Source organism: Thamnophis sirtalis, unplaced genomic scaffold (genome assembly GCF_051295495.1).
Source record: "Thamnophis sirtalis isolate CommonGarterSnake01/CBP01778 unplaced genomic scaffold, rThaSir2_p1.2 scaffold_12, whole genome shotgun sequence".
In the NCBI taxonomy this organism is placed as follows: domain Eukaryota; kingdom Metazoa; phylum Chordata; class Lepidosauria; order Squamata; family Natricidae; genus Thamnophis; species Thamnophis sirtalis.
In genome coordinates this window covers 3,159,480-3,172,047 of record NW_028261392.1, presented here as the reverse complement: position 1 = coordinate 3,172,047, position 12,568 = coordinate 3,159,480, and the positions used below count along the sequence as shown (strand labels likewise).

Here is a 12,568-nt window from a genome sequence, read left to right as displayed (position 1 = left end):
CCTCCCCACCCTGCCCGCCAGCAGCCCCTTCCCGCTTCAAATAGAGACAGGGTGCTTGGCCAACTCGGGGGTGGGGGGACGACTCCCTCCCCATTTCCCCCCATTAGTTGGAAGTGGGTTTGGCGAGGATCCGGGTTCAAGAGCCCCTTGGGAGGGGGGAGGGGGGACCCTCGCCCTTGAACCCCAGGGCGCGCTCTGAAGACTCCCGCTCCGACGGGCTGCCAAGAGGGTCTCCCCGGATAGTCCCCTGCCCCGCTGAAGCCAAGAGGGGACACCCCGAAGGGGCAGCACCCAATAAGCCCAAGACAACCCCCCCAAGACCCCCTCAAGTCCCTGATTTTTTCGGGTCGGTTTTTTTCCTCCCTATCGGGGGACGCAGAGCCGACCTCCCGCAAGTGTGTGGGGGGGGGTCTTTCTCCCCCATAGCTCGCTTTATTCCTGGTCTAAAGAATTTTAGACAGGGGCGGGGGTCCCGGGAGGAAAGCCGAGCCGCGATTGGCTGCCTGGCGACGTTCATTTGCATACCCTCGCCTATTAAAGAGCCCGAGTGGGGAAGGGTCCGTTTTAGTAGCTCAAGAAGCGAGGCAGGGCGCAGTCGGAGCAGGTGCCCGCGGGGGAAGTCAGCGCTCCTGGAAAAACGGGTTCGATGCGGGGCGGGGACGCCCGGCGGACCGGCTCTGGGGAGGATTGAGAGCCGGGAAGGGGGCTTGTCTGCCTCGCCCCCTCCTCTTGCCTGCCTGCTTTTCTTCTCTCTCTTTCTCTCTTCTTTTTTGCGCTTGGCAGTCAGAGAAGCATGGGCGCCCGCAAAGACGGCGGCTGCCCCGCCGTGCCAAGCTCCCCGACGGGCATCCTCTGCCTGGCTTGGCTGCTGCTGGCCTCGGCGGTGGGCAAGACGATCCGCTACCATACCTACGAGGAAGAGCCCCCCGGCACGGTGATCGGGACCTTGGCCGACGAGCTGCCTCTGAAAGGCGCGTCAGGAGGGGAAAGGACTTTCCGGCTGGTGAAGGCGCCGGGCAACGGGTCGCTGGTGCGAGTGCGGGAGCGGGACGGGCAGCTGAGTCTGGGCCCGGAGCGGCTGGACCGGGAGCAGCTGTGCGGCCCGTCGGAATCGCCCTGCCTGCTGGCCTTCGACGTGCTGAGCCTGGGCGGCCCTACGACCCCGGGCGCTTCGCCTTTCCGCCTGGTGCACGTGGAGCTGGAGGTGCGGGACCTGAACGACCACGCGCCGCGCTTCCCGCAGCCCGCCGTGGCCCTAGAGGTGTCGGAGAGCGCGGCGCCCGGCACCCGCCTGCCGCTGCCCCTGGCGCACGACCCGGACGCCGGCTCCAACGGGCTGCAGAGCTTCGCCCTCTCGCCGGGCAGCCCCTTCGGCTTGGAGGCGCAGCGCCGCGCCGACGGCCTCCGCTGCGCCGAGCTGGTGCTGCTGCGCGAGCTGGACCGGGAGGCGCAGGCCGGCTACCGGCTGGAGCTGGTGGCCACGGACGGCGGGAACCCCGCGCGCTCGGGCACGGCCACGCTCAGCCTGCGCGTGCTGGACGCCAACGACAACGCGCCCGCCTTCCCCCGGGGCGCGCTCCTCACCCTGGAGCTGCCCGAGGACGCGCCGCCGGGCGCGCTGCTGCTGGAGCTGGACGCGGCCGACGCCGACGAGGGCGCCAACGGGCAGCTGCTCTACGCCTGGGGCAGCCAGGTGGCCCCCGAGGCCCGGCGCCTCTTCAGCCTCGACCCGCTCTCGGGCCGCCTGGCCCTGCGCGCCCCCGTGGACTACGAGCGCCAGCGCACCTACGAGCTGGACGTGCAGGTCAGCGACCGGGGCGCCAGCCCGCTGGCCGCCGCCTGCAAAGTCCTGGTGCGCCTGCTGGACGTCAACGACAACGCGCCCACCGTCAGCATCAGCGCCCTGGGCGGCCCCGAAGGATCGGACGCGGCGCGGGGCCCGCAGCAGCAGCAGCAGGAGGAGGAGGAGGCCGGCTGGGCGGCGGTGAGCGAGGCGGCGCCGGCCCAGAGCCTGGTGGCGCTGGTCAGCACCTCGGACAGCGACGCGGGCGCCAACGGCCAGGTGCGCTGCGCCCTCCTGCCGGCGCCCCACCAGCCCTTCGCCCTGCAGCGCGCCTACGACGCCGCCAGCTACCTGCTGCTGACCACCGGCCCCCTGGACCGCGAGCGCGTGGCCGAGTACAACCTGACGCTGGTGGCCGAGGACCTGGGCTCTCCCCCGGCCAAGACCGTCCGCTCGCTCACCGTCCGCGTGGCCGACGAGAACGACAACGCCCCGCGCTTCGCCAAGGCGCGCTACGAGGTGGCCCTGCCGGAGAACAACCCCCCGGGGGCCTACCTGACCACCGTGGCCGCCTCCGACCCCGACCTGGGACCCAACGGCAAAGTGACCTACCGCCTGCTGGACAACCAAATCATGGGCGCCTCCATCTCCACCTACGTTTCTGTCGACCCAGGCACCGGAGCCATCTACGCCCTGCGGACTTTCAACTATGAGATCCTGAAGGAGATGGAGTTGTCCATCCAAGCGTCGGATGGGGGGTCTCCTTCGCTCTCCACTACGGCCACGGTCAAGGTACGGGTGATGGACCAGAACGACAACGCTCCGGTCATTACGTCTCCTGCGCTCACCAACGGGTCTCTCGAAATTGGCGTCTCCAGCAGGGCTTCGCGAGAGTCCCTGGTTGCGCGCATCAAGGCCCGAGATGCAGACGAAGGCTCCAGCTCAGAGCTGAGCTTCACTTTCTCAGAGGATCCACAGCAACAGGAAAGATCTCTGGATCTTTTTGCCATCAACCAGAAAACAGGGGAGGTCACGCTCCGGAGGAGCTTATCTGAAGAGCAGCTGGGCCAAGTCTATCCTTTGCTTCTCACCGTGGCCGATAGTGGGCTGCCGCCTCTCTCCACCACCGTGGTGGTCAACTTCCTGGTGACCGCCTCGCTGCCTCCCTCTAGTGGCCAGGATTCCGCGGCCAAGCCCGGCTCTTGGGAAGACCAACCGTTGCAATGGGACGTCCCTTTAATCGTCATCATTATCCTGGCGGGAAGCTGTACGTTGCTCCTGGTGGCCATCATCACCATCGCCACCACGTGCAATCAGCGGAAGAAGGAGAAGAAGGTGGTCTTGGACGAACCTCTGGACACTTCTCACCTGGAGAAGGGGCACGAGGAAGGAGGCACCGGCGACGGGGCCCTCCACCCCTCCAGTCCTCGCTTCGACGTCCATTCCTTCCCCAGCAAGTCTTCATTCGCTAGTCCGGAGCCCTCTCCGGCCAGTGAAGATATCCCAGCGTCCGAGAATAGTCGAGAAACCAACAGCCTCTACGACAGCCAGAGCCGACTCCGAGGAGCCAACGCAGAGGTAAACTCCCACACCTTCTCTTGCCAGGGGTAGAGAAGGAATCGTACCTAGAGCCAAGGTGGCGCAGTGGTTAAATGCAGCACTGCAGGCTACTTCAGCTGACTGCAGTTCAGCAGTTCGGCTGTTCAAATCCCACCAGGCTCAAGGTTGACTCAGCCTTCCATCCTTTCGAGGTGGGTCAAATGAGGACCCGGATTGTTGTTGGGGGCAATATGCTGACTCTGTAAACCGCTTAGAGAGGGCTGAAAGCCCTATGAAGCGGTATATAAGTCTAACTATTGCTGGTTACACCTTAACGTACCTCTGAAGGTCAAAGAAGTAATTAATAGCGAGCAGGAACGTAGTTACTCATTAGCCTGTTGACAGATTCATTGAACCCAAGTAAAGCTAGAATTTGAGGTATAGGCCATCCAGGTGGCTTCTCCAGCTTCAGTGGGTTTGAAAGTCACATACAGGTAGTCCTCGGCTTACGACCGCAGTTGAGCCCCAAATCTCTGTCACTAAGTGAAACGTCGGTTCATTTTTTTTTCCTTCTTGTCACTGTTGTTAAGTGAATCCACCACGACTGTTAATTTAGTATCATGGTGGTCTGGTTTTTCCTGTGGTGAGAAGGTCACAAAAGGGGGCCAGGGCACTGCAACCGTCATAAATGTGAACCAGTTTGCCCCAGCCTCTGAATTTGGATCACGTGACCCTGGGGATGCCACAACGGTCGTAAGTGGGGAAAATGGTCGTAAATCCCTTTTATCATCAATGAACGGTTGCTAGATGAACCGTTGTAAGTCAAGGACTGCCTGTATTCGGGGGGGAATCTCTCAGATTAGCACCCTTTTTAATATTATTATTTTCATTTTTTTATTTATTTATGAAACGCTGCTCTTCCAACCTCAATAAGGCGAGTGCATAGAAATATTGATTGGCCAAAGGTGATTTGGACAGCACAAGGAATTTGTTTTCGATGCATAAGCTCTCAGTGTCTATAAAAGCTATAAGTATAAATCATAGTCCTCCTAAAAATACATTTATCATAAATCATAAGAGCCGAGGTGGCGCAGTGGTTAGGGTGCAGTACTGCAGGCTACTTCAGCTGACTGCAGTTCGGCGGTACAAATCTCACCAGGCTCAGGGTTGACTCAGCCTTCCATCCTTCCGAGGTGGGTGAAATGAGGACCCGGATTGTTGTTGGGGGGCGATATGCTGACTCTGTAAACCGCTTAGAGAGGGCTGGAAGCCCTACGAAGCGGTATATAAGTCTAACTGCTATTGCTATTGCTATAAAATATAACACTTAGTGGCAAAACCAACATCGAATTAAACAATACGAATCGTAAAGATACAAGAAACAAAGTTATCGTCGTGAATAGGAAAGGAGATGAGCAAATAGGAAGGACGAGAAGAAGAATATTAGTTCTTCTTATTAATATATTTCATCTATTTCATCTATTGAATATATTAATATATGCAGTCTTACTAGATGTATCATCCACTGTTAACGTTCTTCCTGCTGACTTTAACGTTGCCTCGTCTTTATTTCTGCCGTCTCTTCTCCAACTCTTCCCATCTCCTTCCTTCCTTCCAGTCTTACACTTCCACCCCCAGTTACAGCAAGGAGCCCACCGCCCCGGTTCCCATGTGGAAGGGCCACTCCTTCAACACGTTATCCGGCAGGGAGGGAGAGAAATTCAGCGGGAAGGACAGCGGCAAAGGGGACAGCGACTTCAACGACAGCGACTCCGACATCAGCGGAGACGCCCTGAAGAAGGACCTCATCACACACATGCAGAACGGTAAAAGTTTCTCCCACCCTCCCCCTACCCCAGCCCCCACCCCACCCCCCTTAGCAGATCAACCATGTCAGGGAGAAATCAAAGAGGTTTCTCCTAAAAACCCAGCGGGACGTTGGTTGTAAATCACCTCTAATTGATTTGATTTGATTGATTTGATTATATTTATATGCCGCCCTTTTCCCCCCCGAAGGGGACTCAGGGCGGCTCACAACTCAAATCAGGGAAGGGGGGGTACAGACAAAAAATAAAACGAAACATAACAATGCATAATTTAAAAACACACAAGAGTCATACCATTCGAGACGGGGGGGGCAAAAGCTCCTTAGCCCCCAGGCCTGTCGGAACAGCCAGGTTTTAAGGGCTTTGCGGAAGGCCTGGAGGGTGGTGAGGGTTCGAATCTCCACGGGGAGTTCGTTCCAGAGGGTCTAATGGCCTAAATATTCATCAAGGCTCCTTCCAAGCCAGGAACAGGCAGAGCTGCGGCCTGTGCTGTTCTGCTTAGCCGCTGGCGAGATCCCTTGGGGCCTCAGGCACCCGTGGGGGAGGAAAGAGACCACATGCGTCCTCCCCGTTGGAACCGATTCACTTTAATTAGATATTGCGTTATCCTGCTCGCCGGAGACGGAGGCTCCGTTTCCCCGCGACAATCCTTTGAGGCTTAGAGATGGTGACTCATCAAAGGTCACCAAGAAAGCTTCATGGTTGAGTAGAGATGGGAGCCCAGTTTACTTGGCTCTAGTAAAATACACGGTTTGAGTAGCGATGCGAGCCCAGTTTACTTGGCTCTAGTAAAATACACGGTTTGAGTAGAGATGGGAGCCCAGTTTACTTGGCTCTAGTAAAATACACGGTTTGAGTACAGATGTGAGCCCCGTTTACTTGGCTCTAGTAAAATACATGGTTTGAGCAAACATATGAGCCTGATTTTCTGGCTCTAGTAAAATACACGGTTTAAGTAGAGACAGTCCGAGGTGGCGCAGTGGTTAAATGCAGCACTGCAGGCTACTTCAGCTGACTGCAGTTCAGCAGTTCGGCTGTTCAAATCTCACCGGCTCAGGGTTGACTCAGCCTTCCATCCTTCCGAGGTGGGTAAAATGAGGACCCGGATTGTTGTTGGGGGCAAATATGCTGACTCTGTAAACCGCTTAGAGAGGGCTGAGAGCCCTATGAAGCGGTATATAAGTCTAACTATTGCTATTGCTATATGAGGCTGTTTGCTTGGCTTTGATAAAAACAACAACATAGTTTTGCAAGATGTAACCTGGTGTAGCCCCCCCAAGATGGGCTCCAGCACGAGTCCGAAAGCTCAAAAGGCTAAACCTCTGGTCCCATTGACTGACCAGAGTAGGATCTTGCGACATAATCTTGGGACACGTATGTTTGCCTTCCTTCACAAATGGTTTCATTTCCAAGTCAGATTAGCAGGCGGATTCTTTGCAAATGCTGATTTGTCAACGTTGAAAACGGACGGCCTTCTTAGAGTAGAGACCAGTTTCTTTCTTCTTAAGTAAAAGGGGGAAATTGCGGCTGGAAACATGCATGGTGAGAAGGAAAGACTGCGTTAGACTAGAAAGAGTGTGTTGTAGCCCGCCGGTGGCCAGCAGAGCTGGCAGCAGAGTCGGACAGTCAGGAGGTTGGGGAGGAACCTGGGCCAGTCCTGGGGGCAGAGGAAAGCTCAGACGAGGGCTCTCCCTCTGAGACAGAGAGGGAGCTGGACAGCAGCGAGGCAGAGGAACAGCTGGAGCCTGTTCCCAGTGTGGGCATGCGCAGAGCTGCCAAAAGACAAGAGCAATTAAGAAAGCAGGGTTGACTTGGGAGTAAAGCCCCACCTTGGAGGTGATTGGCCCCTCCCATTGGAAACAAAAGAGGAGCGAAAGGGGAGGGGGCTTTTGCAAGAAACAATTCGTTCCTTCGGTCGTTTCAAGAGTGGAAAGTTCTGTTTGTGACCATAAAGAGACTCTATGCCAAGGGTTTGCCTTGCCCTGCGCTTGGAAATTAGTTATCTGGCAGCTCTCCAAATGAGATAAGGTTCGTGTGGATAAATATTCCTCTGAAATATTCCTTGCCAAGCTTTGCTGACTGTGAATGGAAGGAATTCACTGTCCGGTAAATAAAAGAGGTTTTGCCAGGACCAAGACTGGAGCTTCATACTTTTAAAGAAAGCCTAGATCAGAATGTGGTGTCTCTCAACCTTGGCCATCCCAGATGGGTGGTCTTCTGCTCCCAGAGCATAACCATTTGGTGGGAACTGACACACACGTCTGAAAATTGCCAGAGCGAGAAGCTCTAAGTTGGAGGAACCCTGTTTCCTGGTATTACAGGATTTCACTCAGCGTAATCCTTGATTGGTGGCAATGCAGACCGAGTTGGACAACAGCGGGAATCCCATCCACAGCTAAAGGGCCACAGATTGTCCCCTTCCGCTTTACAACTTCCCCGAAAGCTGTTGTTGTGATGTAGGAGCTGAAACGAGGAGCGTGGAGGAAGGAGATGTGGTTTAATTTAATGAAGGCCACAAGATCTCCTGACCGAGTTATCATTGCTTTGAATAGCCTACTTCTACTCTTCATGGATCTTACCATAAAACTAGGAAGGCAGATATATTAAGAGCCAGGGTGGCACAGTGGTTAGAGTGCGGTACTGCAGGCCACTTCAGCTGACTGTTATCTGCAGTTCGGCGGTTCAAATCTCACCGGCTCAAGGTTGACTCAGCCTTCCATCCTTCCGAGGTGGGTGAAATGAGGACCCAGACTGTGGGGGCAATATGCTGACTCTGTAAATCGCTTAGAGAGGGCTGAAAGCCCTATGAAGCGGTATATAAGTCTAACTGCTATTGCTATTCTGTTTCGTTCTGAGTTTTACTAAGCGTTCAGGTAGCCCTCGACTTAAAAGCCATTCGTTTTACAGCCGTCCGAAGTTACGTTGCTGAAAGAAAGTGACTTACAACCGGTCCTTGCACTTACGACCACCCCAGCATCAACATTACAATCATCAGCAATTGCAATTACGAAGTTCTCCGGGGGTTGATGTGATCAAAATTTGTGTGCTTGGAAACTATTACACAGTTGTTACTTCCGGAGATGTTTTGATTGCTAGTTACAACTTTCCCAGGAGGCTTCTGGTGAGCGAAGTCAGTGACGAAAAAGGGATTTCCATAACGACCACATGATTCACTTAAGGACATGACCAAAAAAAGCTTGGAAATCCCAGCCCAATTCCCCTAACACCTAACAGCCCCACATCGCTCAGGGATGGAAACTGTGGCTGTGCGTTGAAGACTGCTTGTAAAGCATATCCCTAGATAATTTGCTCCGTTTTCAAAACAGTTTTGTTTTATTCCCCGATTCTTTTCGTTTGGGTTTTATTTTTTCTGTTGTTACTCCCATCCACGCTCACTTTTCCCCCCTTGGGGAATTTAGAAGGGAAAAACACAGAGATATACTGTACAACGCTCCTCCGAAGTGAAAAATATCAAGTTATTTTAACCATATTTACATTTTTTTAAAATTGTTTGAATTTCCCCAGTCAAGAGATCCTAGAAGCGATGAGAATTGTAGGCTGATATATGTTGAGGACAGTAGGAGTGGTGCAGTGGCCGTGGAGTTCTTGCTTCACAATCAGGAGCTCTGTGAGTTCGATCCTAGGTAGAGGCAGATATGTCTCTCTTTGGGCACGATGAGAATATATCTGCCGAACAAAACTCCGCAATGGCGACATGGAGAGCATCCAGCCATAAACACTCAGCTCCATTCAGTTGCCCCTGACTCCATCCCGCAAGGGATTATGGGATTGTTAAAAGCCAATGATGATGATACGTTGAGGACAGTAGATTTGGGGGAAAGTAGATGATTGGCTTTGAGAAGCCAATTTTGGATATTTGCACCCTCAACTCTAGCCTATATTATGCTTCCTTCTCACCCTCCTCCCAAATTATAGGAACAGAACCATTTAATTACACAGAATTGGTCAAGATTGTGTCCTGGGAATTTAGCAATCTTGTCTAGATAGCAAAGGAGGGTAGAACTTTGATAAGGTTACGGATATTTTCATGCGTGAAAGATCATCTATCTAACCCTACCTTTCCTCCCCATGGATGGCCGAAGTCTTCACTATAGGAAGTCCTCAACTTGCAACCACAATGGAGGCCAACATTTCCATTGCTAAGCGAGACCGTCATTAAGTCAGCTTTGTCCCATGTTACGACCTTTCTTGCCACAGTTGTTGAGCAGATCTCTGCCGTTGCTAAGGGAGTCACACGGTTGTTAAATGAATCCAGCTTCCCCATTGACTCTAATTGCATGACCCCGGGTCACTGCAACCGTCATGAAGGCGAGCCAGTTGCCCAGGTCCAAATTTTGATCATGTGAGCGTGAGAATGTTGCACCGGCTGTGTGAGAAATGGCCATAGATCTATTTTTCAGTGACGTTGTAACATTGAACAGTCGTTCAGCGGATGGTTGTAAGTCGAGAACTGCCAGCAATGACAAAAGCGATGGTTGCGTGGCAATTTTCGGACCAGTCAATCCATTGGAAAATGGGCTTGCGATTGAGGAAGAAGGTTGTTGACTCATTCATGGCTCAACTCTCCATATGTTTGTCTCCCTGACTACATAAACGCAGGGACTTCGAAGAGGATAAAAATGAAATAATTGCACTTGCAACTTTGAACAGTCACTAAATGAACTGTTGTAAGTCAAGGACTACCTGTGTTTATAGCTCAGGGTTGAATGAGGGGGTCCTTGTGGCTCTCTGAGCTAGGCTGTTTTCTTGCAGGCGTTTCATGACCCAACTAGGTAACATCATCAGTGATATTGATGTTGTTATCTAATGCTAAGCACTGATGATGTTACCTAGTTGGGTTAGGAAACGTCTGCAAGAAAACAACCAAACTCAGAGAGCACCAAGAACCCCATAGTCATTCTCCTCCTCCTCCTCCTCCTCCTCCTCCTCCTCCTCCTCCTCCTCCTCCTCCTCCTCTTCCTCCTCCTCCTCCTCCTCCACCTCTCCGCAAACCTTCCTCCCTTCTACCACTGATGATATTACCTAGTTGGGTAATGAAACATCTGCAAGAAAACAATTCAGATCAGAGAGTACCAAGAAACTCACAGTCCTCATCCTTCTCCCCCTCCTTCTCTTCCTCCTCCTCCTCCTCTTTCTGTACCCCCCCCCTACCTTTAGCCCTGATGATGTTACCTAGTTTGGTCATGTAATGTCTGCAAGAGAACAACCCAGCTTAAGAGACCTCCCCCCTCCTTGCAATCTCCAACATGGTTCCTTGTGTCGCATGTCCTTTTGGTCCCCTGCATTGGTGTTCACACTTTTAACCCTGTCGTTTGCCTTTTTTTTTTCTAGGTTTGTGGGCTTGCACCGCTGAATGCAAGCTGCTGGGCCATTCAGACAGATGTTGGAGTCCCTCCTGCGCGCAGACCAACTCTCACACGTCCCCGCACCCCAAAACCCAGCTCTCCACCTTCTGCAGAACCACATCCTTGCCCCGGGACACCCTCCATCGCGACCACTTCTATCCCGCCCAGCTGCCCAAGACGGTGGGGCTTCAGAGTGTCTACGAGAAGGTTCTCCACCGGGATTACGACAGGACATTGACCCTGAGGTCTCCTCCTCATCCGGGCAGGTTGCCGGACCTCCAGGAGATCTCAGTACCTTTGTATGAGTCTCCTTCTCACCATTATTTAGGCTCTCCTTCGGAGACCAGCAAGAAGGTTTGAATTCCCTCATATACCTGTGAACTCTGGGCCTCTTCGAGGAAACAGACCTGAACTTCTATCTCCAAAAAGGCTGCATTGGCGGGGATGTCTGTTCCCTTCCTCCTCTGTAGCAGGACAGCGACTCCTGAGCATGTGCAAAGTGTCTCTCCCACCACTTGGTGACTCACTTCGTCTCTCCCAAGAATTCCAGGGGGGGGGTTGGAGGAGAGAGACTTTTTATATCTCTTTTTGATAAAGGAAAACATTGCTTTCATTCTCTCCATCCCCGTCTACGAATAGACCTAGAAAACTTTCAAACTTCACCAAGATATTATTATTAACTGGGTTTGATGATGTACATAAGTTTTAAGTAAAACGTGCCTTAAAATACAATAATGTGTATATGTACAAATATACTGTACATGCATATCACCTATGGAGGGGGGGGGGAAACGATGTGTCTGTGTATATTTGTACATGCATACATCCGGAATTACATGGATAAACATGTGCGTGTTGTACAGATGGACAACGATGTATAAATTAAGTTGTTGGGGGGCGGGGGGATTTTCCAATTTGCATTGGTAACTGTTTGATATTTGCAAACGAAAAATTTCTCGTTAATGTAATTTTTATGAAATGTGCAGTATTTCACCCTTTTCCTGATGTCCCTCCTTAGTTCTCCCTCGCATTCATCCCCGTTTTCTTTGAACTTCTGTATATCATGTACTGTACTGTTTGTACATAGAGAAAATATTCTATTTTTATATAATAAATCACTGGAGGATCGAATATTCTTTCCAAGGGAAATATTTAAAAAGAGACGTTTGGGGGGGGGGAGGAAAAAAAAAGAGACAGAGACAGAGACAGAGAAAGCCGTGAATCTCTTAGGAATCCATGTTAATGTTAGCTAAGCAATTGCTTGTTGTAAGGAAGGCTGCTTTGCCGAGTGTGCGTTGTGTTACTGAAGTCCATGGTGAGCTTCGAACTAAATGTGGATTAATTATTCTGTTGTCACTTTGTATAAAGCACTAATAAAGGTTATGTGTCGGAGGGGTTTGAATATCCTGATTCTCTGGACGCAGCAGATAACAATTCTTTTTGCCTAGGAAAACCAAGAGTCGTGGAAGCCATCGTAGAAATAATAGCTTCAAAACGTAGATCAGGGGTCCTCAAACTTTTTAAACAGGGGGCCAATTCATGCTCCCTCAGACTGTTTGGGGGGAGGCAGATTGGCTGGGTGGGTGTGGCTAAGTGATCATGTGACTGGGTGGGTGTGGCTAGGCGGTCATGTGACTGGGTGGCTGTATATCTGAAGATGGCGAGTGAGACCTCACTAAAACATTGCCAAGACAATCTCAATCTTACATGGGAAAAGGCCCAAATACAACAAGACCAGCATACCTACGCCCATGAAAATCTACAAAAACAAATGTGTGTGGGTGTGTTTGTGTGGGTGTGTTTGTGTGGGTGTGTTTGTGTGGGTGTGTGTGTGTGGCTGGGTGGGTGGGTGGGTGGAGAGAGAGAGAGAGATAATATTCTGTAATCCACCTTAAGTTGCCATGTGTGAATAGGTGGCAATATAAATATAATAAATAAATTCAATAGATAGATAGATGATAGACAGGTGGACAGATGATGGATGGATGGATGGATGGATGGATGGATGGATGGATGGATGGATGGATGGATGGGTGGGTGGGTGGGTGGGTGGG

At 52.1% G+C, this 12,568-nt stretch overlaps 1 protein-coding gene across 1 annotated transcript; it reads left to right on the top strand.

The window, feature by feature from the left end:
* Positions 1 to 669: 669 nt before the first annotated feature.
* LOC106537786 (protocadherin-8) lies at positions 670 to 11,687 on the top strand. Its single transcript, XM_087726340.1, has 3 exons — positions 670 to 3,361; positions 4,941 to 5,148; positions 10,501 to 11,687. The coding sequence occupies exons 1-3, from the start codon at positions 794 to 796 to the stop codon at positions 10,872 to 10,874; spliced, it is 3,150 nt and encodes a 1,049-aa protein (XP_087582466.1). The 5' UTR covers positions 670 to 793; the 3' UTR covers positions 10,875 to 11,687.
* The last annotated feature ends 881 nt before the right edge of the window (positions 11,688 to 12,568 follow it).

What these genes read in the sequence shown, in the direction of transcription:
- LOC106537786 (XM_087726340.1), top strand. Translation starts at nt 794, where the DNA reads ATGGGCGCCCGCAAAGACGGCGGCTGCCCCGCCGTGCCAAGCTCCCCG. An exon ending in TCCGAGGAGCCAACGCAGAG is followed by an intron (nt 3,362 to 4,940) that starts GTAAACTCCCAC and finishes CCTTCCTTCCAG; the next exon opens with TCTTACACTTCCACCCCCAG. An exon ending in CATCACACACATGCAGAACG is followed by an intron (nt 5,149 to 10,500) that starts GTAAAAGTTTCT and finishes TTTTTTTTCTAG; the next exon opens with GTTTGTGGGCTTGCACCGCT.